This window comes from Chrysemys picta, chromosome 4 (genome assembly GCF_011386835.1).
Source record: "Chrysemys picta bellii isolate R12L10 chromosome 4, ASM1138683v2, whole genome shotgun sequence".
Lineage (NCBI taxonomy): Eukaryota > Metazoa > Chordata > Testudines > Emydidae > Chrysemys > Chrysemys picta.
This window is the reverse complement of record NC_088794.1, coordinates 107,283,285-107,307,807: the sequence shown is the minus strand read 5'-3', so window position 1 is coordinate 107,307,807 and position 24,523 is coordinate 107,283,285. Positions and strand designations below refer to the sequence as shown.

General features: G+C 42.8%; 1 protein-coding gene across 14 annotated transcripts in view; it reads right to left on the bottom strand.

Annotated features, from left to right (window-relative positions):
- The window catches only part of AKAP6 (A-kinase anchoring protein 6), a 427,955-nt gene that overhangs the window by 230,506 nt on the left and 172,926 nt on the right, over window positions 1-24,523 (bottom strand). For all 14 annotated transcript variants that reach the window (XR_255087.5, XM_065595443.1, XM_065595441.1 and 11 more), the window contains 2 exons: window positions 14,275-14,526; window positions 7,886-9,688 (listed from right to left, as the gene is read on the bottom strand). Coding sequence is in view for 13 of the 14 variants with exons in the window: in XM_065595443.1 (XP_065451515.1) it covers window positions 7,886-9,688; window positions 14,275-14,526 (2,055 nt within the window). In the remaining variant the exon portion in view is untranslated. The remainder of the gene's footprint in view (window positions 1-7,885; window positions 9,689-14,274; window positions 14,527-24,523) is intronic.

The window sequence follows — 24,523 nt, the reverse complement described above, 5'->3', positions numbered from 1 at the left end:
GCTTCCACCCTCACCTCCCCAATTCATCTTCTGCCTGGCAGGATCTGCATATTAATTAGTGCTGATTCAAAGGAGCAACTGAGGCTTATTAGACTCTATTGCTGGCTGAAGGAGAAAGGCTCTGGGAGAGACAGGTCCTGAGAGAAGGAATCACAGGAACTGAATAGTGAGAAGGCTTAGACTGCAGTTCCTGTATTTTTATTTTGGAATTAGCTAGCTTTTCGTTAATGAAACTAGAGATTAGAAGAGGTGACATTTTGACCACAGCAAGTGAATAGCTTGTGTTTGGACTTGGATGATGAATCTACCAATTTCCACCTGCCAAAACACAACTGAAGTTTCCCAAAACTCTATTTTCATAGAATCATAGAATATCAGGGTTGGAAGGGACCTCAAGAGGTCATCTAGTCCAACCCCCTGCTCAAAGCAGGACCAATTCCCAACTAAATCATCCCAGCCAGGGCTTTGTCAAGCCGGGCCTTAAAAACCTCCAAGGAAGGAGACTCCACCACCTCCCTAGGTAACGCATTCCAGTGCTTCACCACCCTCCTAGTGAAATAGTGTTTCCTAATATCCAACCTGGACCTCCCCCACTGCAACTTGAGACCATTGCTCCTTGTTCTGTCATCTGCCACCACTGAGAACAGCCGAGCTCCATCCTCTTTGGAACCCCCCTTCAGGTAGTTGAAGGCTGCTATCAAATCCCCCCTCATTCTTCTCTTCTGGAGACTAAACAATCCCAGTTCCCTCAGCCTCTGCTCATAAGTCATGTGCTCCAGACCCCTAATCATTTTTGTTGCCCTCCGCTGGACTCTTTCCAATTTTTCCACATCTTTCTTATAGTGTGGGGCCCAAAACTGGACACAGTATTCCAGATGAGGCCTCACCAATGTTGAATAAAGGGGAACGATCACGTTCCTCGATCTGCTGGCAATGCCCCTACTTATACAGCCCAAAATGCCATTAGCCTTCTTGGCAACAAGAGCACACTGTTGACTCATATCCTGCTTCTCGTCCACTGTGACCCCTAGGTTCTTTTCTGCAGAACTGCTACCTAGCCATTCGGTCCCTAGTCTGTAGCAGTGCATGGGATTCTTCCGTCCTAAGTGCAGGACTCTGCACTTGTCCTTGTTGAACCTCATCAGGTTTTTTTTGGCCCAATCCTCTAATTTGTCTAGGTCCCTCTGTATCCGATCCCTACTCTCTAGTGTATCTACCACGCCTCCCAGTTTAGTGTCATCTGCAAACTTGCTGAGAGTGCAGTCCACACCATCCTCCAGATCATTAATAAAGATATTAAACAAAAACGGCCCCAGGACCGACCCTTGGGGCACTCCGCTTGAAACCGGCTGCCAACTAGACATGGAGCCGTTGATCACTACCCGTTGAGCCCGACGATCTAGCCAGCTTTCTATCCACCTTACAGTCCATTCATCCAGCCCATACTTCTTTAACTTGGCGGCAAGAATACTGTGGGAGACCGTATCAAAAGCTTTGCTAAAGTCAAGGAATAACACATCCACTGCTTTCCCCTCATCCACAGAGCCAGTTATCTCATCATTTTGCATCTGTTTAAATCTTTGTCTAGACTAGAATTTAAAGGTGTATTGTTAGAAGATGATAAACAAATTCTAACTCACGCATTCTACAAGACTAGTGTAACCAAAGCAGTGTATAAACTGGTTGAGTTAAAGCCTAGGCTCCTCTGTAGGCTTCAACTTGACCAGTTTAGTGCACATTACTGGAGTATATCCCGTCTTGTCTATATTAGACTTTTAGATTATGTTGGAACATACTGGCCAACAGCTTCTAACCACACACCTTTAATCCTTTCCTCACAAACCCTTCTAGACCCTTGAACATTTGTATTGCTCTTCTCAGACTCCTCTGCAACTTGTAGACCTATTTAGGCAGTATTATGTTACGAAGGTTGAACAGACTGGTGTTTAATTTAGTCCGAAGTTAGTAGCAATGTATTTTTAATACATATTTTTAAGAGAGTCTGATGATTGTCACAGCACTGTATCTTTCTGGAATGTCCCATGATTCCTAACAGCTAGCTGCATAAATCATAACCATTCAGTAGCCTGCATATTGGAGGTAGGTGCATCTTCTTACTCTTCCACATGTTTGACAAACAGGAAAGTGACCGACTAGCTTTGCTGATTCTTGTCTTCACTTCCTTAGTGAACCGGCCATTAGCAGATATTGTACTTTCACGATAGACGAAGTTATGAACTCTTTCATACTTTTCTTCATCAATAACTCATCTGCCAGCGTAGACAGCACTTTCTTATAACTCCATGATTTTGGTCTTCTGCATACTGATACCAAGTCTTACTTTGGCCATTTCTGCTTTCATGCTCATAGACCGTCTTTTCATTCCATCCAAGCTGTATCCAGTATGACTATATTGTCTGCAATATCTAACCATCACAATTTATCTCTTGTCCAAAACAATACAAGTGACCTTAGCAGCAGCCGTCACCCCCCCACAAAATCATAGAAAATTAGTGACCATTTCACAGTATTCTCATTTAGTATGAATGACAGTATCAGAATACTCAGAATTCTGATTACTGCTGAGTAGAGGTTGTGGGGAAAAAAAACTAATAAAAAGTTTTGTACCGCCACAATAAAAGGAATATAGAGCATTTTGTACAATTACTTTTCATATTTGATTTCAAAAAGTTATTTCTGAATGTACTTGGAATTGATGCAGAAATTCCAGTGCACCACAGAATTCAAGGGTCCCGTGCTGCAGACATCAAAGGGTCCAACCACAGAATTTTGGTTCAGCATGCCACAGAGGACACGGCTAACAGCAAACCTTGGTACAACAACTGACCATATCTTGGATGCTAGAGATATGGGTGAGGAAAATAAAGAATGTACATGTAGCAAATGATGATGTGAGGAGAGTTTTCCCTATGTACTTCAAATTTTTAATAATATTCATTATTAATAAACTAAAAAATATTTCTGCTGCTCAATTAACTAGTAATTTGGCCAGTTCAAATCAAGCAGATGTTGTGTGGGGGTGGAAAGAAATATTTACACCATGTCAGTATCAGGGCAAAATTTATCTGAATAATTTGGAAGTATGCAGAAACATGTTTTCCAGATTTCTAGAATGACTGAACAGCCTTGGCATGACTGGGACAGAGAAGGTGGCATCAAATAAATTATTTAACATAGGTTCAACAAATTCCTTACTGTGAGGTCAGTGCTAGGTTCATACCAGTTCAAAATATCTCCCATTATAATGATATATCCTTGAATTTCTTTTAGTCACACTGGCTAAAATATTGCTTCTATTCATTTCTAGGCTGCGGTTCCTTCAAAAAGAAGGACTGACTTCATTATAATTTTATTTTACAACAGCCATAAATAAAGAGTATTAGGCTGGAAAGCTTCATCACTAGAACTGGTTCCACCAGTCTTTGGCTGTCCTTAATGAAGCTTTACATTCAGATTTGACTCTCCAGAACAAAAATGCCACTCACAGAGGAATTATTGTTGAAATGTGGCAGTAAGACATTTATACCCGTACACTGAAAAGAGCTTCCTGTTCTTTGGCTTGTTTTGTTGAATCACGTTTGCTGTGCAACAAAATGCAGACTAATGAGCATAAAAATGAAATGGTGCACATCTGCTTTTGTGTTTAGATTAGTAATTGTGAGGTGAGATAACTGTAAGAAAGAACTTGATTGTGAGTGAGATAGATATTGTGGTGTCTGAGGTAGTTTTTGTTTATTATGGTTCATAATCTCACAAAAAGGAGGAGGCTTCTATTCCCTGTTATTCAGCCATACATATGCAACACAGATCAATTAAGAATAATAATTGTTCACATTGCTCAGTCATTTAAATATACTGGGCCAGATTCTGATCTCAATCATACCAGAATAGAGGAACTCACCAAAGCAGTTCAAATTGGTGTAACGGAGATCAAAATCTGGCTCAATATATGGATACAAATAAATCTGAAAGTGAAAAATTGCAAATAAAGCATGATTTTTTCAGAGTTAAGGGAAGAGGCAGGGGAGAATTGCTAGTTATGGATGGGAGAACTCAGGCAACTGCAGGATTTGGCAAGATCTTAGAATTCTTTTAAAATACTCTGTTTGGTGGAACATTTGAGAATGTACACCTCTACCCTGATTTAACGTGGTCCTCGGGAGCCAAAAAATCTTACCATGTTATAGGTGAAACCGTGTTATATTGAACTTGCTTTGGCCTCGAGCGTCTCCGTTATTAATAATCAGCAAATAGCCCCGCCCCCATCTGACCCTCACCTACTTCTCGCCCCTGACTGACCCCTCAGAACCGCTGACCCATCCAACCCCCACATCCCTAATCACCCCCAGGACTCCCATGATGAGCCACGCGCCGCACCGGGACTTGTGCTAGGACCCGGGGAGCCGGTGCATGGAAGTGCTCACACCTCCTCGACCACATCAGCTGGGGTGAGCCCCGTGGGGGTGGGGCAGGGGGAACTGGCCTGGCGGCCTCTGCCCTGTTCACAAAGTGTGCCCAGCCCGGCGCGGCGGCTGAGCCTGCGAGGGGGAGCAGGGTGGGCAGCCTCACCCGAGGTGCCCGAGTGCGCCTAGTCCCTGCCCCGTGCCCACGTGGTGCCAGGGGAGGGTGAGCCATTGACAGGCGGCTCCTGCCATGCGTGCCTGCACTCAGCCCATCTCTCCTCCTGCGTAGAGCCCCGTGCAGCCCATCTCCAGTGAGGACATCGCGGCCAGCTGTCTGCCGGGGCGCACGGAGCCCCTGACTGCGGGCAGGTAGTGTGGCGCACTATGGACCCGGAGAGCCCGCTCGGCTCTGCTGTGAGTGGGACACAGCCTGCCAGCCGGGCCCACTGTGTGCCAAGCCCTCCAGCACCGGGACAGGGGCACCTGCATGGTTCCGTCAATGACGGGCACCTCTCCCTGCCCTGGATCCACAACATCCCCATGTGGACCAGTCCTCCCCAACTTCTCAGTGCCGGCTGGAGCGCGTGTGACGTTCCCCTGGACTGCAGCTCCCCTCCTTGGGCTGTGGATCCCCCTGCTCCCTGTCCCCTGACTACCCCCCAAGACCCTCTGCCCCTTATCGAACCCCTCGGCCCCAGCCCGGCACCCTTAACACGCCGCTCAGAGCAGCATGTCGGAGCCAGACATGCTGACGCGCTGATCTGCCGGAGCGCGCAGTCCCGCCCCCCAGAGCGCTGCTTTACTGCGTTATATCCAAATTCATGTTATATCGGGTGATATTATATCAGGGTAGAGTGTATCTCAAATTCATTTTTATTCAGAATCCCCAAAACATGTTTTTTTCAAGCCAAACGGATCAGTTTACATCTTCTGGGATAAAATACAAACATGATTCTTTATTACATATCTCTTCTTAGGCTGGGCAGATTATACACTTTGGAACTGGACTTTATCTAAAGTCCCACTCTTACTCTGGCCCTCTCTCACAATTGAGCTTGTGCTAGACAGGGCCGGCTCCAGGCACCAGCCCACCAAGCTTGTGCTTGGGGCGGCACCTGGAGGGGGGCGGCATGGTGCTCCGGCTCCGGCCGCCGGGGAGAGCGGAGCCCCGGCTGGGCTCTCCGGCCTCTTCCTGGCGCTCTGGCTGCCGGGGAGAGCGGAGCCCCGGACGGGCTCTCCGCCCTCCTCCTGGGGCTCCGGCTGCCAGCGGAGCCGCGGCAGGCTCGCCGCCCTCCCTCCGGGACTCTGGCCGGTCAGGGACAGCAGCCTGCGGCCGGGCTCGGTGCCCTCCCCTGCCGCTTGGGGGGGCCGGAGGGAGGCGGCCTGGGGTGACAAAAAAGCCAGAGCCGGCCCTGGTGCTAGAACATTTCTAACACGTATTCTCTAAACAGTTTGGTCTGTCTTTTTTCCTGACAGGCATGCTACAAAATCAAGCAGAAGATTATATATTGGATGATTTGGTTAGCATGACTTGAATAATATCCTTCTATCCCTCTCCAATGTCCAAGGATACCATACTAGAACCTTGGAAGCAATCACCATGTTTAAACACAGTGATCGCTATATTATTTCAGTAGTACTGTGGACAAGTCCTTATTTGCAGATTCCATCCAACCCATCTATTTACAAGGTTCATCTTTTTCTTCTGTATGGTCCTTTTCTTCCTCAGCTGTCAGGTTCTCTCCTTTGTTTCCTTTCTTAAAATGAGTTACCTCCATGGCAATTTCCTGCAGTATCCTGGACAAATCTTATTGAATTAAGTTTAAGTATTTTAGGAATTTGTTGTATTAAAAATGCAGATTTTTACGTATTATTGTAGGATGTCTCGCGGGGGGGGGGGGGGGGACGGGGAGGGGAAACATGACTAATGTAAAAAAGTTGGGAAGCATTATGAGCTTCAAAGGACTATTTGAAACAATGTACACCTCCGGTTCTGCAAGAACTCAGACTTTTGACCGTTCGCCCCGAGGAGGGGACTTTTGCCTGCTGATCAGCTGAGGATCAGACCAGAGCCCCTAGCTGTATAAAGGAAGGACTCACAGATTGATGGAGGTGCTTGTTCTGAGCTAGCAGCTGTTATGAACTTGTGACCATGGAAGAAACGCTTGATAGGGCTTGAAGGACTGATCAACTGCCAGAGTCCTTGTTGGAACTGGAGTGATGTCTGCTAAGCTTATTTGCATGCAAGGAGGTTCTTCTATTGTTGTTAGTATGTTTTCTCTGTAATGCTTTCACTTTAAGAATACGTGTGCCTGCTTACAAAAAGATGTGTGGTAACTTATACCTATTGACAATTACACTATTTTAGCCTCTCAGCAAAACAGGCATGCTTAGGCAGTCTGGCTTGCTGGAGAATTCACAATGTAGACAGGGAACTGTGCAGCCTGGGAAAAACCCGGGAGGGGAGGGGAGGTGAGAGAGAGAGAGAGAGAACATGGAAACGTGAGGTAATGACTGAGGAGGTGGGAGCCTAGAGTGGATGCCCTTGCTGAACCACAGCAGGGGAATGCAGCTGCTCTGAACTCTGAGACCACCAGCAGCCTGGAAGGAAATCCTATCTCCTTCAGATCTGAGCGTTAGAGAGTGACTATAAAATTGGCTTGGGGACAGTAAGGTGATGATACTTGGGAAAACTTGTTTGGAGCAGCGGAAATCATAATGTTATCTCTGTGTTAAGCAGAGCAGGGACAACATAGGTGGGAAGAAAAATCACTTCAGGGGAGATAATATACTACAGGATAAAACAGAACATGTTACTAAAAGGGTTATAGCAAAAATCAGGAACTCCCCTTCCTGCCCCCCCCCCACTATCTTTGAACCAGAGCCACTGAATTAAAAATTGTCAGAGTACACTAAGTGCCACTTCATTCAAACATCACTGAAATGTGTGTGTATGCAATTAATTACAATCCAACTTGCTTTCCTAATGTCTAGTTTATTTTGCGCTACATCCAAAAGCAGCATGTAAATGTACCTGAATCTTAGAAGTGTTAAAAGCAGTATTGACAGGATGATTCTATGCCAAACATGAAAGCACCACCTCAGATAATTAGTGTTTTCTAGTATTGGTGACCAGATGGATACGTCCACAATATGACTCATTACTAGAGCTGAGCAAATAATGGATTTTTTCAGTTCAGGGGCCAAACTGGGGGTGGGGGAGAGAGGAGGAATCTTGAACAATTCAAACTGAAATTTTAAAAAAATTAGGTGAATCAAAAAAGTTAAAAAAATATTTTGTATCAACTGAAACGTTTCCAGTTGACTCAACAATTTTGGGAGGGTATGCAATTGATTTTGAGTCAATCTAAATAAAATAAAGCCCCTTCATTTATATACGGTCATACCACTTGTGAAGAACTGACACACGAGAACACAATTAAGGATAGCATCTGCCTTACCTCAATTTTCTCCCATATAGTTTCATAATTGTCTTGGTGTTGTATATCTTGCATCAATTGTTGAATTAAAGCTGATTTATTTGAGGCAGAGGTCTCATTTTTCTCAGAGGACTCAGTCACTACAGGTTTTCCTGACTTGTCTTCTATGTATTTTTTACTGCAAGAGGCAGGCACACAAAGCTCTTCATCTGAAAGAATGTCACTCAGAGGCCCAGATTCAATGCTATCACCCAAAGAGGATACTATGTCACTTGAAGAGCTTGGTGAAACCCTACCCAATTTTTTGTGCTTCTTTTTAATCTGATATGTTGGATACATCTCAGAATCTGAGTTTATTTCTGACAGCTCCCAGTCATCAATGTTTTGAATGGTTTCTCCTCTGGGTTTCTGAGGCAGCAGTTTTGTTAAATTTTCTAACTTCAAAGCCAATACTTCAGTCTGTTTGAGGTGTGATGGAAGTGCTAAATATTCATCGGAACCATACCAGGCCTCAACAACTTTACCATTTGTATTATCATAACTTGGTGATGACAGGTAACTCTTCTTGCTCCTATTTCTTGGAAGAACAGGTGAGGAGGAGATAACAGGTCCTGAGTCAGTTGAAGATGCACTTTCTTGGCTATGAGTTGGTGAACTAGATTGTTCATTTTTACTTTGGGACTGACCATTCAGTTCTCTCTGATTACAGGTATCAGCTGATGTGGAAGCAGAATCTGGTTTTGTACCTCTCATGGACTGAGAGTTACAGGAAGGAATTCCATTTTGTAGAGCTGAGCTCCCTTTTTTATACACCTGCATTGCTGAAGCTGTGTTAGATATACCCACAGGTGTCCTGCATGATGTCACCTTCTCAGGAGTATCATGTGATTTTTTGTGTCTTGGCTTTTCTTTCCAAATGTAACAATTAGACTTACCTAGACTTATGGAACTTTCCTTAAAGTGATTGTTTATCATGTACTCAAGGCTTCTATCACCAATTTTATGTAAGCAATCATATGACTGACTGACAGCAGATGGACTGTTATTGTAAGATGATTGTAAAGCCAAGCAAAGCTTGGATCTGTCTGGTGGATCTAATAATGAGGGTGTACTTCTGCTCATTTCAGTCTTTAAACTAAGAGAGGTGGGTTTTTTTACATCACTGGCTTCCATATCATCTTTAATCACTTCTTCTTTTAAAAACAGACCTCTTTTTGGCAATGTAGGCTGTGTGGGAGAATCCTCATTGTAGTTAAAGCAGTCTCTTATTGACCTTTTGGGAGTTGAGTTTTCACAGTGTGGATGCTGTTTGCTTTTTGCACCAAGATGGTGCAATGGATTGTATTTGTGTTTCTCTAAACTGGAAACTGGTTTTCTGTCATCTGATAAGATGCCATCTTCAGAGCACGATGCTGTACAGAGAGATGACTTCCCAGAAGGAGAAAACAGTGAAAGCTCAGGTGATGTGTTGCTGTCTTTGCTTTCTCCCTTATCTTCTGTTGAAAGAGGTAAATGGGTTTCTTTCACATTAATGGCTTCATTGCACTTGGAAACAATGGAATCAGTTGCTACTGCAAGTAACCCTACACTTTTGATAAGCTCTGGAAAGTCTTTTTCCATCTCACTGTAGTTCCAAGATTCAAGTGGTTTTGCATTAGCTTGACTGGAGGTCATGTCACCCAGGGCACCAAGCAAATCCTCACTTGGGCTGTAGTCAGACAGTTCAAATGCAGTAATACCACAATCCAGGGATAAGTAATTTTGAGAGCACTTGATAGTTAACTGTCCTGAGTCATCCACTTCAGTTAAAGAGTCAAGACGGTCCTGAAACAAAATAAAAAATAAAGACCTTTTAAAAAGGGATTTCATTTTTAGTACTACACTGCTACCTTGATAAAACTCCACCCGATATACAGGGCCGGCTCCAGGCACCAGCTTGTCAAGCAGGTGCTTTGGGCGACCACTCCGGAGAGGGGCGGCACGTCCAGCTATTCGGCGGCAATTTGGTGGACAGTCCCTCACTCCAGCTCGGAGCAAAGGACCTCCTGCCGAATTGCCGCTGCAGATCGTGATCACGGCTTTTTTTTCGCTGCTTGGGGCGGCCAAAACCCTGGAGCTGGCCCTGCCAATATAACATGAATTCGGATAGAACACAGTAAAGCAGTGCTCTGGGGGGGACGGGGCTGCGCTCTCCAGTGGATCAAAGCAAGTTCCATATAACGTGGTAAGATTTTTTGGCTCCTGAGGACAGTGTTATAACGAGGTAGAGGTGTATTAGTAACTATTCACTAGATCAATTCTTAAATCCAGTATACTAAAGGTCACAAATCCAACCAGTGGCAATGTATTCTTATCTACAATCTAGAAAAGCAGTTGTTACTGAACTGCCACAGAGCTTTGTACAGTACATTTTGAGTGAACTGTTTTACAACATTTGGGAATAAAAGCACAGCAGAATGGCCAAGTGTTAATCTGCACATAGGAATGTTTAACTCCTATATGATATCACCCTGAAGAGTACAGCAAATTGTAACTATCCTGAAGAGATACTGTTCACCATTGTCATGGCATGGGTATGATTGTTATTGTGTTTGCAACTAAATATCAAAGTCTCTGTCATACTCATCCACAGAGAAACCAATGCAAGAGAACCCCAAAACTCCACAAAATTGACCTCATTGAATCTCCCAGTGCTAGTCACCTTGAACGGGAGGGGATTTGTGGGGTCAGAGTGGGCAAGGGGCGGAAAGCATCTGTGTCCAAACCTGGTAAAATCTGTGATTTCTGAAACCCATGGATACAGAAATATCCACATAAGAGTGCTGCTCCTCCAAGTCACTCCACAGGCCTCCTACTGATTCTCAGCATGGATCTTTCAGATGCCAATTTGCCATTGGCAGAGTTTGCCCACATTTGCACAGTAGCACTGCTGACTGCACCTAGCTTCATGCAGCATTAACTCCTGTTGACGTATCCACTGGGATATCCACAAGGTTAGCTGAGGACAGTACTGTGACCAGATGCTGTGGCTGTGTCTATAATACCCTCCTTCCACACCCTCTATCACAATCCCCTAAATATCAGTCCTCCCATTCTCAGAAGCTGAGGGAACAATCCTAATGGAGCACTAAGATTTTAAGCGTCCAGACAAATGTGTATAAAAAAATATTTAAGAGGGTTCTGAGACTTAAGTGGAGCAGGCAGAAAAAGGAAAGATTTTAGGATCTAGAAGCAGCCTGACATACTAGCAGTCACAGCAAAATTACATTTGGTTTACAGTTTGTTATTTAAACATTGTTTTATAGCTAATTTAGGGTTCCAGCATCTAAGCAGGACTCAGCTATCTCCCAATTTCAATATATATATTCAAATTTGAATATTTGAATAAATACCTCAAAATCATAGGCCCAAATTCTGTTCTTATTTACCCTACTCTATATCGGGTGTAACTCCATTGAAGTCCACTATTTAGAATAGTAAAGATGATAAATCACTCCAGCTAGGTAAAATTACAAAAAGAAACTAAAAAAGCCATGAAAGCAAACATTTGCTCAAGTGCTGGCATTAAAGTGCAACCTACTATTTAAAACATATCATGTCTCCGCCTCACAGTAAAAGCTATTTCAACAAATGACCCCCACTAATAGTCAAAACAGCTGCAGTCTCAACAAAAGAGTAGCCTTGTGGTTTGCCTCCTACCTTGAATACTGCACAATACTAGTTTTGGAGTCCCTTAATCAATAAGGACACAGCGATTCAATCATTAAATTGTTAGGTCCTCAACAAATAACGCTTGTGTTAGCCCAAAAAACCCAAACAAACCTAAAATAATAATTAACACTTAAAAACCTTTAAGTTAAAATGTTTTTTTGTAGAAAATTGGTTTGGAAGAATTTATCTGTAACCTAAATCTGTGGACTTTTCTTAAAAATTTTTATTGTGTGCATTCCTGTCATGTGAAGGGCCAATTCAATGAATGGTAAGTCATGAAACTGGTGTGCCTGCATTATTTATGAACAATGTTGTATAAAGTCATTAAAATATGTATGATGAGGAGGTCAAAGAGCAATATTAACTAGCTTAAAATGTATAAAGTAACTGCTGGAAACATACTCAAATTATTAGGGCGGGAAATAGGCATCATGCTTGTGTGGCTCCATGCTATCATTAGTAGAGCCCTGCAAATCTGCGGATATGTGCTTTATATCCGTGGATGTGGATATCCACTTGATATCCAGGGATGCGGATATCTGCGGACCATGTTTGCGGATCGGATGAGGATACAAATTTTCTATCCGCACAGGGCTCTAATCATTAGTCATCCATTTTATTAAGCAAATTTTAATTTTTAGTTTTAAAAAACAACAAATCACTGCAATTTAAAACATTTTGCCTTTCTTTACAACCAATCAGCAATAACAATCTAGCAATATAGAAAAAATAATCTCTTAATGGGATACCATTAACCTGGAAATCCCATTCCACTCTGTAAAATTAGTACCTACTATTGTTACATGCAATCCTTATCATACTGACAGAAATCACAGAAATAATTTATTCATCTCTATTATCTTATTTATTTACTTGTCTTATGGATTTGATAGCATTTTAGGTATAGTAGGGTCACTGTTTTGTTGATGGTTAGTTGCACTTCCTGTCTCATTATGGAAGTACCGACTAGGATGGCCACTGCCCAGGTAGAGGCCACTGCCCCTTTAAAAGTCTCATTCAGGCCTCCCTCAAGCTCAGTCTAGGCAAACACAATAGGTGGCTTTTGTGAAGCCCAAATGTATGTAGTAAGATCACAGAGCTGGTCTGCTACAACCAAACCCTTGGTGGCTCTATTTACAGTCCTGGATCATCTCTCCTTGGGTAGGTGGGAAGAGTCCTAAGCATCCCAAAGTCCCCTTCTGGCTACTCAGGTTGCAGCCTCTTCTCTAAGGGGGAAAATCTTCCCCTCAGCCAGGACCTTTCTTTCTGAGGGGGCAGTTGCTATAGCAGACGTAATCAGATCCAGTTGGGGCACTTCCTGCTTCTCAGTGCCTGAATTAAATCCTTCCTTAGGCCTTGAGATCCTAGTTACAGAAACCCTTACCACACTCGAGCCTCAGCATCATGGCTTCACTCCCATTCACTCCTCTGAATGTGCTCATGGGCATACCTTTCCTTAGAACTTGCAAGAAAGTGTTCAAAGCTGAAACTGAATCTGAAGAAGCAGCAGGTATGTGTACAGGCAGGAATAGGGGGAGGAAGAAGGTGGCCCTGGACATGTTTGATGGTATTGATTTCAGGACCCCCCTCCTCTGTTGCAAAGACTTTTATATACATCAGCCACAGAGTAGAGAAACTTTTCAGTTTTTAAGAAATATCTTCATACTCTATCAGAAACTTGTGTTATCTTAAATTAATCCATTTAATACATTATAAGTCCAAAAGGGACCATTATGATCAACTAGTTTGACCTCCTGCATAACACAGGCCATAGAATTTCATTGTATAAAGCCCATAAACTTTTTTTTTTTTGTTGAGCTACAGTATATCTTTTAGAAAAACATCTAATCCTGATTTTAGGGCTTCAAGTGATGGAGAGTCCGTCACATCCCTTGCTAAGTTGTTCACATGGTTAATTACCCTCATTATTAAAACTGTGCGCCTTATTTCTATTTCAAAAACATTTGAGTTGACAAGGTCTCTTTAAATCAATTTAGTAACCATACTTACTGAGCAAAAGGCAATCCAGTTAAATGCATCTATATTAATAAGCCTATTAAATTGGTACAAACTTTACATGCATTAGAAGAAAGTGTGATTGGAGTTGGTCTGCAGGGATGTTGCTAACACAAATGGCAGTTTGTAGACTACACTTTCAAAAAGAAACTTTAACGTGGCCTGTGAAACTGTGGATAAAAATTTTCCATGCCTAAGGTTTGTGACTACAAAGACAAATTCCATGTTTTGATTTACACATGCAAATGAACTTTTCACACACCGATCTAGAGTTGAGCCTGAGCTCAGAGTTTTGATTTGGATACGAACTTCTAAATTACAGGGTGACTAGATCAGATGTTTGGGGTCGAAGGTACCTCTGCACCAATCTGAGTGTATCTGTGGGGAAAATGTTAGGCTCGTGGGAAATATTGCCTGTTATTTTAAAGGATGTTTTTGAAAAGTTGGTCCTATGATCCTACACTTATTTGGTTCAACCACAATCAATGTCATCTGAAGAAATTTAAGATGAGAATATCTATTCAATTAGCCTCAATATATTTGGCTGCACTGGCAATTGTTTGTATGAAGTGCAAACCACCCTAGCAATTTTTAAACTAGTAGCTGGGTAGATGAGTTTAATCCCTAGTCATATTAGAGAATTTAATGTTCCAAAAGTAAATGACTGCATTTAGTTCTCATACCTCTTTTGTCTCCTCAGAAAACGCTTGCAGAATATCAGTCTGCCTGGTGTAGTTTCCATTGGCATCCTGTAGTCCCTGTAGGATGCGTTCCCTCAGAACCAGAACAGAAACACGTAGCTGGTGCCAGAGTAGCTGCACTGTATGTATATCGACTATCACATTGACGGAATAAGACAGAAGCTTCAGGGAAAACTCGGTCTCTAACAGAGCATGAATTTGTTCAACATGATCAGATATATCTTCACATATATCCTGTAAGAGAAAAGAAGAATATATCTTTAGCTACAGGTATAGGCTCTATAAGGATCATCTCTACTTTTTGGCCAATGCAGAAAATGTGATTTTAGATAGGGAGAATAAAGTAATTAATACATACAGGGTTCTCTATTTATTTTTTATTTATAGCAATGCTACAACAACTGAACAAGCAGCTGTCCTATTTGGCAGGAGTGTTCACTGAGTACAGAGATCGCATACAATAAGTAAGGATGGCACAACAAGATCATATGAATCATAGATAGAAAAACAGCACTATAAAGATGTCATCCTAAACTATAGTGATTACAATGAAAGTATTAAGATTGACCCAACTGATCTCTATTCTTGATTTAAAAAAAAAAGTCAGAATGTAAAGAATTTGATTTGTGCCATTCCCAACAAATAGGTATAAACAGAATTGCCATTTTAAATCAGTAAGAATCTAGATATATACAGTGTTTTATGCAGCAAAGAAAGGGTTAAGTCATCGGCAAGCTGATCAGGTATATTAATGTGGGTAGAAGACATCCTGTGATGTCCAATTAAAGATTTACCCTTTTGCTTACTGGAACAACTTCCAGTAAATTATACAGCACAATGGATTTCACTGACTCTAAACTACAGATTAATGGCACATTCATTGTGAAAGACCCATTTAGAGTTTATCTGGACTAGGATTTAAAAGTGCATTGTCAGAATGTGGCAAGCAAAAAGGCTAATGTAGACAAATCAGTGAGTACTTTTAACATAAGCAATGTTGAACTCCTTCACTAACAGGAGTTACGAGTATGCATTGCCTTGTTTGGACTTTTAGAACAGGTTAATTAGCTTCTAACACAGGGGTGGGCAAACTTTTTGGCCTGAGGGCCACATCTAGGTATGGAAATTGTATGGTGGACCATGAATGCTCACGAAATTGGGGGTTGGGATGTGGGAGGGGGTAAGGACTCCGGCTGGGGGTGTGGGCTCTGGGGTGGGACTGGGCATGAGAGGTTGGGGATGCAGGAGGGTGCTTCAGGCTGGGACCGAGGGGTTCGGAGGGCTAGAGGGGGATCAGGGCTGGGACAGGGGTGCAGGCTCCGGGTGGCGCTTACCTCAAGCAGCTCCCGGAAGCAGCAGCATGTCCCCCCTCTGGCTCCTACATGGAGGCATGGCCAGGCAGCTCTGCGCGCTGTCCCATCTGCAGGTGCCGCCCCTGGCCAATGGGAGCTGCGGGGGTGGTGCTTGGAGCAGGGGCAGCGTGCAAAGCCCCCTGGCTGCCCCTACACGTAGGAGCTGGAGGTGGGGAGCTGTCGCTTGCAGGAGCCACATGGAGCGGGCCAAGCCTCGACACTGCTCCCCAGCTGGAGCACCAGAGCGGGGCAAGCCCCACACTCCACTCCTTGGCGAGAGCTTGACCACCAGATTAAAACGTCTGAAGGGCTGGATGTGGCCCCTGGGCCATAGTTTGTCCACCCCTGTTCTAACACCATGCCTTTAAATCCGCTCAAGATAAATTCAAATTTCAGAGTTAGGATTCAGAGGGATGTGGATAAAATTAAGCAATCACAATCAAACACTGGATTGGTTTGGTCTGAAATGCTTGCAAGGTGAGAGTGGTGGGGAGCTGTCAAACCAGCCCACATGGATAGGGCCAAAAGTATGTGACCCAGGAGACTGCCAGTGTTTTCAGATGCAGGCAGTTTGGTAATCACACACAGTGATATCTGGTAAAATTTACTGGAGCTTTTTAGGGATGGAGTGTACTTGCTGGATGCGGAGGCTGACACTTGGCTAAGGGACCTTAAGGATTGGATGGGGGAGGAAATAGATACCAGGTTGTGTGGGTGGAGGTGATTGCTGAGACGCCCAGGGGTGAGTATCTTATGCAGATAAAGGCTAAAAGAACTAGCTCCCAAAGGTAAATGAGACCTGGGATTTTAGTTTGTGGATCTTGTACCTGTAAGGGGAGACCTGAAATCTTCATAGACTAAGGGTCCCTCTTGGTACCACCCACACCCACGTGCATGAGTGTAAGGTTAGAGTACTCAGTAGTGAGCTGGAGTCTTGAGGGGTAGGCAGAAGGGTGTATCCCAAATAATGGGAGTCCTGTAACCCTGCACTGGACCCAGTTAAACACCTGGTATGTGAGATGGTGGGTATATACTGCCCTTACCCAGTATTAATTAAGTTAGTCTGCTGCTTAAAATCCATTCCACCGTCTGTCTTTCATTCAACTGTGTGTTCTAAGCAAATTAGATTAAGAAACATCCCAGTTTTTGCAGCATGTCAGACTTGCAACTAATCAAAACAGTTGTCTGGAGACCTGGTATTTATTTTGGTCTTCATTAATATTTTTGTTTTAATAGAAGCATAGTGATGTAAGAGGCAAAGCAAAGCTTTTCTGCATTGACAGTATGTAAAATCTTCTGTATCAATTTAGATCTGATGTTTATAATTTAAAGTAAAGCTAACTTCACAATGGTGTTTGGTGCACAGGGAAATACTGTGGGCACTATTTAAAACATAATTTTTAGTAACTTAATATTAATAAATGAAACCAAATTCCCTTGAACTGTATTAAAAATGGCTTTAAGTAGCAATCAATAGCTCAGTATTAGCACTTGAGAAACAATTAAGGTTAGAATACTGTCAACAGCAACTTGGACTATGTTATTGTAATAGCTGGCTTGGGCCTAAATAAAACCTCCTATGGGAAACACCCACAGAAAGGCCAGAGATTAGCATAAGGCCTCCTGGAGTTTCAAGGAGCCTGGTTTCTCGGCTGCCTTGGGGTGGGGATAATATCTGTTCTACTTTGTACTCAGCTATATTGTTCTATCATCTGGCAACCATATTCACAACTGTACAAAACAAATAGATTGATCGACTATACTGGGAGTTGCAAGTGCTCAGAATCTCTGAAAACTGGGTTGAAAGTTTCCAGTTTGGCAAAACAAATGCCCTTGCTACTGTACCACTACCAGGCCAAAAATCACTAAAAACTTAAAGGCTGATCCAAAACCAAGACTCCCAGTGAATTAATAGGCTAATCCAAACCTTCTGTTTTAGGTCTTGTCTACATATACATTTGCATCACTTTAACTCAAGCTATGTTTTCAAACCAATTTCATTAAATTGGTGCAAGTTTGAAGGTATATACTCTGAACTTTCTCATGCAGATAGGGCATATTGGTTTTAACTTAAGGTGTGGTTTAAATTGATGTAGTTAAACTCATGGGTGCTGGAACTAGTGGTACTGCCACACCCTCTGGCTTGAAGTGGTTTCCATTATATACAGGGTTTACAGTTTGGTCCAATGGCTCTCAGCACCCCCACTATACAAATTGTTCCAGCACCCTGGTTAAACTTATGCAAAATCTTGTATAGATACTTTTATTCCATTATATATCATGGTTGTTTGGTTAAGTTCAGGTCAATTAGGAACTGATTTATGCTAAACCAAAGTAAGCTACTTTTAAACCAAAATGACTGTCCACACAATCTTTGCATCAGTTTAACTAAACTGGTTTCCAATTGTACCTTAAATTAAGCTGTGCAAGTTTCTCAGTTAAACCCTAATAAGGGCTGGTCTAAGCAGGGCCGCCCAGAGGATTCAGGGGGCCTGGGGCAAAGCAATTTCAGGGCCCCTTCCATAAAAAAAGTTGCAATACTATATTCTCGTGGGGGCCCCTGTGGGGCCCGGGGCAAATTCCCCCACTTGCCTCCCCCTGGGCGGCCCTGGGTCTAAGAATTGTTTAATTTGATTTAGGGCTTCTCTACAAGGGAAAGTTGCACAGATTTAATTTAAATTGATTTTTTTTTAAAGCAACATAGATTTGGTTTACAATGGCTCATTTTGGTTTCATTTACATATGGCTCATTGGTTCCCAATCAACTTAAGCTAAACTGAAATAACAGTGAGCACACAGGAGTTTGCATCAGTTTATCTGAACTGATTTAAATGCACACTTCAGATTAAACCTGTGCAATTTTGTTATATAGACAAGCTCTTAATTTAATCCAGTAAAAAAATAGGTTAAACTAAACCAAAGTAAGGGACTTTTAAACCAAAATAAGAGCATCCACATAGGAATTTGCACCTGTAGTCTATCTTACGTGGTTTAAAATACAAATTTAAGTAAAACCTGATAAGGCCTTAGAGTCCATCCATTAACGCTATGCACTATATTAAGAGGAACAAAATAGCCTAAGTGATACCATCTAAATAGCTACTTGAGGCTACACCAAAATACTATTATTTACATTACCAAATTACTATTGGAATGCCCAATTGGAAAGCATGATTACACTTTATTCAGAGTTTTAAAAGGATATTAAAAAATACTCAAGTATTTTATTTATATGAATTCCCATACACGTCCCTGAATAACTGGTTAGTTAAAGTTTTCTTCTATTTTACTATAAAACAGTATAAATGATTGCAGGACTTCATAAATTAGAATTGTAAATGTGTTTAGCTTGACTTCTGTTGGGCTACTCATGTACATAAAGTTAAGCATGTGTGTTTGCACAATCATTTCCCTAGATCTATGTAAATCTGTGATGAGGTGGACTAAGTCCAGAGGCCTCCTGCTGGAGGCCTCGTGGCCCTGCCTCACCCCGCCCAGCCCTCTGCCCTGACTCCTGCACTCCCCCTCCCCCACACCCAGCCCCCTGCACTCCCCTCACACCTCCCCAGCCCCCTGCACCTCCTCACACACCCTGAGCCCCCTGCCCTGACTCCTGCACCCCCACACATACCCAGCCCCCCCCACCCCAACTCCTGAACCCCTCCACATCCCCACCCCCATCCAGAGTACCAAATGTGAGCTCCTGCACCCCTTGCATTCCCACCTGCATCCCTCACACCAAACAGGAGCTGCCCCAGGTAAGCACTCCACACCCCAACCTCCTGCCCCAACCCTGAACCCCCTCCCTCATCCTAGCTCCTGGCCAGACCCTGCACCCCAACTTTTTTTTGCAATATTTGGAAAGATCATTAAGTGGTCCATCGAGACCCTCTGCAATTTTCAAGTGGTCTGTGGAAAAATAAGTTAGACTACAAGATCAATCAAGGTACCGCACTTTATTTTCATTTACTTGCTATTATAGGAGGAGGATGAAGAAAAAAAAAGAATGAAAAAATGGGGGCGGGGGGGAGATGAGAGAATGTTCTTTTTCTTGGCTGAGTCACAAGGAGGGACCCCAAAAATGAAGCTGAGCACAGGGCCGGGGGGGCCCCACTAACTCTAATTCCACACTGGCTGTCGTGTCACCTAGGCTGGGGATACTGTGTCAGCTGATCCCCACAGTCTCCAACCTACCTGGGCAGTACAGCAGACATGGCCTGCCCATTAGCTCCTCTCCACTCCCTAGCCCACCCACCCGTTGCTTCCCACCGCTTGCAGCTTAGCCCTCTCACTTTTAAAAATGATTGCTTGCCCCTTCTCCCCTCCTCAGGCTTTTCTGGCACCCCTGTTGCCAGGTATCCAGTTTTAGACTGGAAACTCCAGTAGAAAACGGGACCTGGGTGTCTGGTTAGCAGTGCTGACTGGAAACTAAAAGTCCCGTTATAGGAGTAACCGCATTAGCCTCCACTCCTCCCACTCCCAACACCCACCCCAGAGGGCTGGAAGAGAACCTGTCCTGCTGCTGCTGGATGTCACGGAGTGTGGGGGAGTCAGGGTCCTGCACCCCCCCACTTCCTGCGATTCACTATGACTCTCAGCCAGCCAGAAAAACAGAAGGTTTATTAGATGACAGGAACACAGTCAAAGCAGAGCTTGTAGGTATGGAAAACAGGACCCCTCAGTCAGGTCCGGCAGGGAGCCCAGATACCAGTGCTGGGCCTCCCTCTGTTTCCCCAGCCAGCTCCAAACTGCAACCCCCGCCAGCCCCTCCTCTGTCCTTTGTCTCTTTCCCCGGGCCAGGAGGCACCTGATCTCTTTGTTCTCCAACACCTTCAGTTGGCACCTTGCAGGGGAGGGGCCCAGGCCATCAGTTGCAGGAGACAGTGTGTCAGCCATTCTCTGTGCAGACAGCATCACACCTGCCCTCTAGGGCTCTGCAACAATCACACAGCCTTATCCCACCACCTAGATACTTAAGAAATGCATAGGGGAAACTGAGGCACCCACACAGTATTCAGAGAAAACATTAAGAACATTCCCACTTTGTCACACTGGAGGAGGGGCAGCTCAGTGCAGAGAGAGAGACGAAGAGAATGGGCTAGAACCAGAGAGAAGGTAGGTACCCGCTCTACGTGGGCAGGGGCAGGGAGGGGGAAATCCTGTTTACCCCTCCCCATCCCTGGTGCACTTGCAGTTTATCCCTGGCCCCTCCCTTGCTCCAGGGACCAACCCTAGCTCCCTCCCCACTGTGCTTTTGCCCCTGGCCCCTTTTACAATCATTCCCTGGGGGGCACACAAATATGTTTGGTGCCGGGCCCACAAAAAGTTAATCCGGCCCTGGCCACAGCCAAATGATACACGTACGAACGAGATAACTAATTCTGTCTACTTCCTTCCCCCGGTGTATCAACAAACACCTGTTTCAAGGAGAGAGAGAGAGAGACAGAGAATCTGGAGCATCATCTATCCTGATTGCTCATTGTCATTGTAAATATGACAAAGGAACAGGGATCCAAAAGCCTGTGTGACAATTTTACTATAATGAAATACTTAATAGCAGAGTGTTCAGGTTTAAAAGTAGTGTCTAGAATAGTAGCAATTCCAAAATGATCCAAGTAGTGGCAACAATTTCTTTACAACAGCCGATATCTAGATGCAGCAGTAATTTGAGGAAACTCAAGAATTGTATTAAGCACCTTCTGCAGTGCCTTATGCAAATTCAAGAAGACACTGAAATGTCACCAATAAATTATACATTAAGAATGTGAACAGGTCGTTCATTTTCAGGAGACAATCAAGGTCTGTTGTCTTGCCCTGCTAAGGCAACAGGAGATAAGATGAGAATTTACAAAGATTATTCAAGTTCTAGTGGCACTTTTGCACAGTGAATGGATACTGTATGGATCCACAAGAATAAGAACTCTGCTTACTAAATGTTCAGATACAATTTACAAATTCTGCCGGGGAGACATGAAGGTTAAGAGGAAATTCTGACTATTGCAAGTAAACTGCTATAAAAAAGGAACTTTTTAGAAGTCACAGCAACAACAGGACTCCAAATATTTAAACCATTACAATTTCTCCATGTCTCAGACAACTTATTTGTATATAACTATTATGGTTGAGAGGACACCTTTCTGAGCCACAACAACAGTAGTGCTCCCATGTTGTAGTGTGTATGTGACGGTGGTGAATATCGGGGGGTGGGGGGGGAGTAACCCTTTACACAGCACAATATGCTCCTCAAACACATACTACTTCACATCCAGACAGCTCCACTGGCTAGCATGTTGGGGACAGAGCCATAGCCTCACCCCTTCTTGTGTATGTGGAGATGTAAGGCACAGAGCTGCTGCTCTTGCTGTCTGCCCAAAGCCAAAATTTGGTGCATCTAATGTGGCCTCACAAGCATTTTTACTCTTCCTACCCACTTGTGTAGCCACATTATACTAGGCCACAATCTAGCCCAAAATATTAAGAGTTAGACAGATACAGAGCATGGTGTTATGTATGTTATTACTAACGTTCTTTGGGAACAGGAGAGAGTATCTAATGGCCACGGTGAATGGCACACTAAAAATTGATAGGTAGATTAGATTAAAATGTATATTCTTTTATAACAATACTTTTGATTTGTCTGCTGACTTCTACCCCACAATTTCCACATTTCCATATAGATTGCAATGATACACAACCTCCAAATGAAAACACAGAACCAAACACAAACACAATTTCATATCAAGAGCTGTTATAACTCTGATTTCTCAATGCACAATTTTAAAAAGGACTTTAACCAATTAAAAGTTATTGATGTATTCATAAGTCAGTGTTAAGGTAAGGCTTTTATTTTCAATTCACAAACTATACCGTAGAATCATTTTCAATGGTATTTCTCAGGGTACAAGGGTTGTATCCATTAGACTGCCAGCTGCCCACTTCACTCAGTCTTGCAGACAGCTGACCTTGTAATTCACAGTTGTTACCATCTATCAGCTAGGCCACAGCCCTCCATGTTAACTAAAATAGCTTGCAATGCAAACACTGCTGCAAACAGAGAAATTGTGCACAAACAAACCTTCAGGTTTATTAGAATCTAGGGTTTGATAAGAAGTTTTAAACAAACATTTTTTCACTGTAGCATTCTTCTGCCTACAGTCAGACATGGGGTTGTTAAGATGCATGTGATATCTAGTGAAAGATTAAATGTTCTAGCGTTAACAACAGTGACAGAAGCAACTGAAGTGTGGTTTTATGTGCTTTGATCTTACAGTAAAACCTCAGTGAGAGAAATCGGATATTCTTCATTTAGCATGACTAGCTTAGCTTACATGCAAAACAAATTCATGATTTAAGAAACTAACAATCTGATCTTTACTTATACAAATATTTTAAATTCCTTAGATGATAGAGATTCCAACTTGCACATCAAATTCCATTTAGAAAAAAAATGCATATCTGTCAAAGAAATAGATTTTTTTTTACGTTACTTGGAAAGTAGGGATTAAACTCACTCCCTATACTGCAGAGTCATGTGTGTCCAGAGTATAATACAAAAAAAGTGTTTCTTCAATGGGCTTAATAGCTATTTGTATGGGACTGTTCCTCCAAGATATATTTTGTATCCTTAAGAAAAACTGTTTACCATCTCTTCCTGTCTCAAGTGAGCATGTGCATACTCTATTGTATTATATTGAAGATAATCTTTTTCCTTGTAGTGTGGATTATGTTTGGTAAAGTCCTTGAAAAATGCTAAAACTGAGAAAAGATTACTCATTGGATGATATGTTTTTCTTTTAATAGACACAGTAATTGTAGCCAAAGGAAATAATCACACAGAGCAAAGTACAGAGCTTGATTAAGCAAGTGTAACTCCCATGGAAGTCTCTGGGCCAAATTCTGCTGTGACGTAAATTGAAATGCAAATTACACATCAGGCACAAGTTAGTCAGAAAATGAGGGTAATTGGTAAAGTATTGTAACTTGTACCAATGTCGCACGTGGAAAATGGAAAATGAAAATGAGTGCAATTTACAGTTTGAGGTGTGCAAGTGTAGGTGTGGCAGGAAAGCAACTACCAGGAGGTTGTAAGAATATGGGTCTTTCATTGAAAATACCGAGAACTTTGACAATAACTTATCTGGGAGGAAGATTGGGCCAAAAAATGACCTCTGCCTACTATGTCTGTGCTACACACTTTGTGTGTAAATTACACTTTTTTGCACAACAATGAAAGCTACATCTGCACATTATGCTACTTTATCACACTTGCGCGACAAACTTACAGCCAACACGTAACTCTGAGACCACCGTTTACATCACTGCAAAGTTTGACCCTTCCAGTATACATACTATGAATTTGACTATTGTATTAATAATTTTGATTATTGCTAGGATTCTCAAAAACTTTCATAGAAGCTGGCAAGGCTATTTATTTGACAGATGTGTGTTTTCCCTGTAGAAAAGTGTACCACTCTTTATAAACTGCCTTGATTTTGGAAGAATTACTTCAGTAGAAATTGTCAGATATGTTAGAAGTAGGGTGACCAGATGTCCAGATTTTATAGGGACAGTTTCGATTTTTGGGTCTTTTTCTTATATAGGCTCCTATTACCCCCCAGCCCCTGTCCCGGTATTTCACATTTGCTGTCTGGTCACCCTAATTAGAAGGTTAGTTGTGCTGGGAGGCTGGCAAGAACAGATAATTCCTTTTATCTTATGCAAACTTGCTGCTGCACAGAGCTTAAAGAAATACAGTATTATGAAGCCAAACACAAAAGTCCCTGCCATAAGAACAAAATTCACATTGATCTGAAACTCCGTGGTTCTTGGGGGTTTTTTTGTTTTTGTTTTTTTTAAATGGACTACATTTGAGCAGTTTA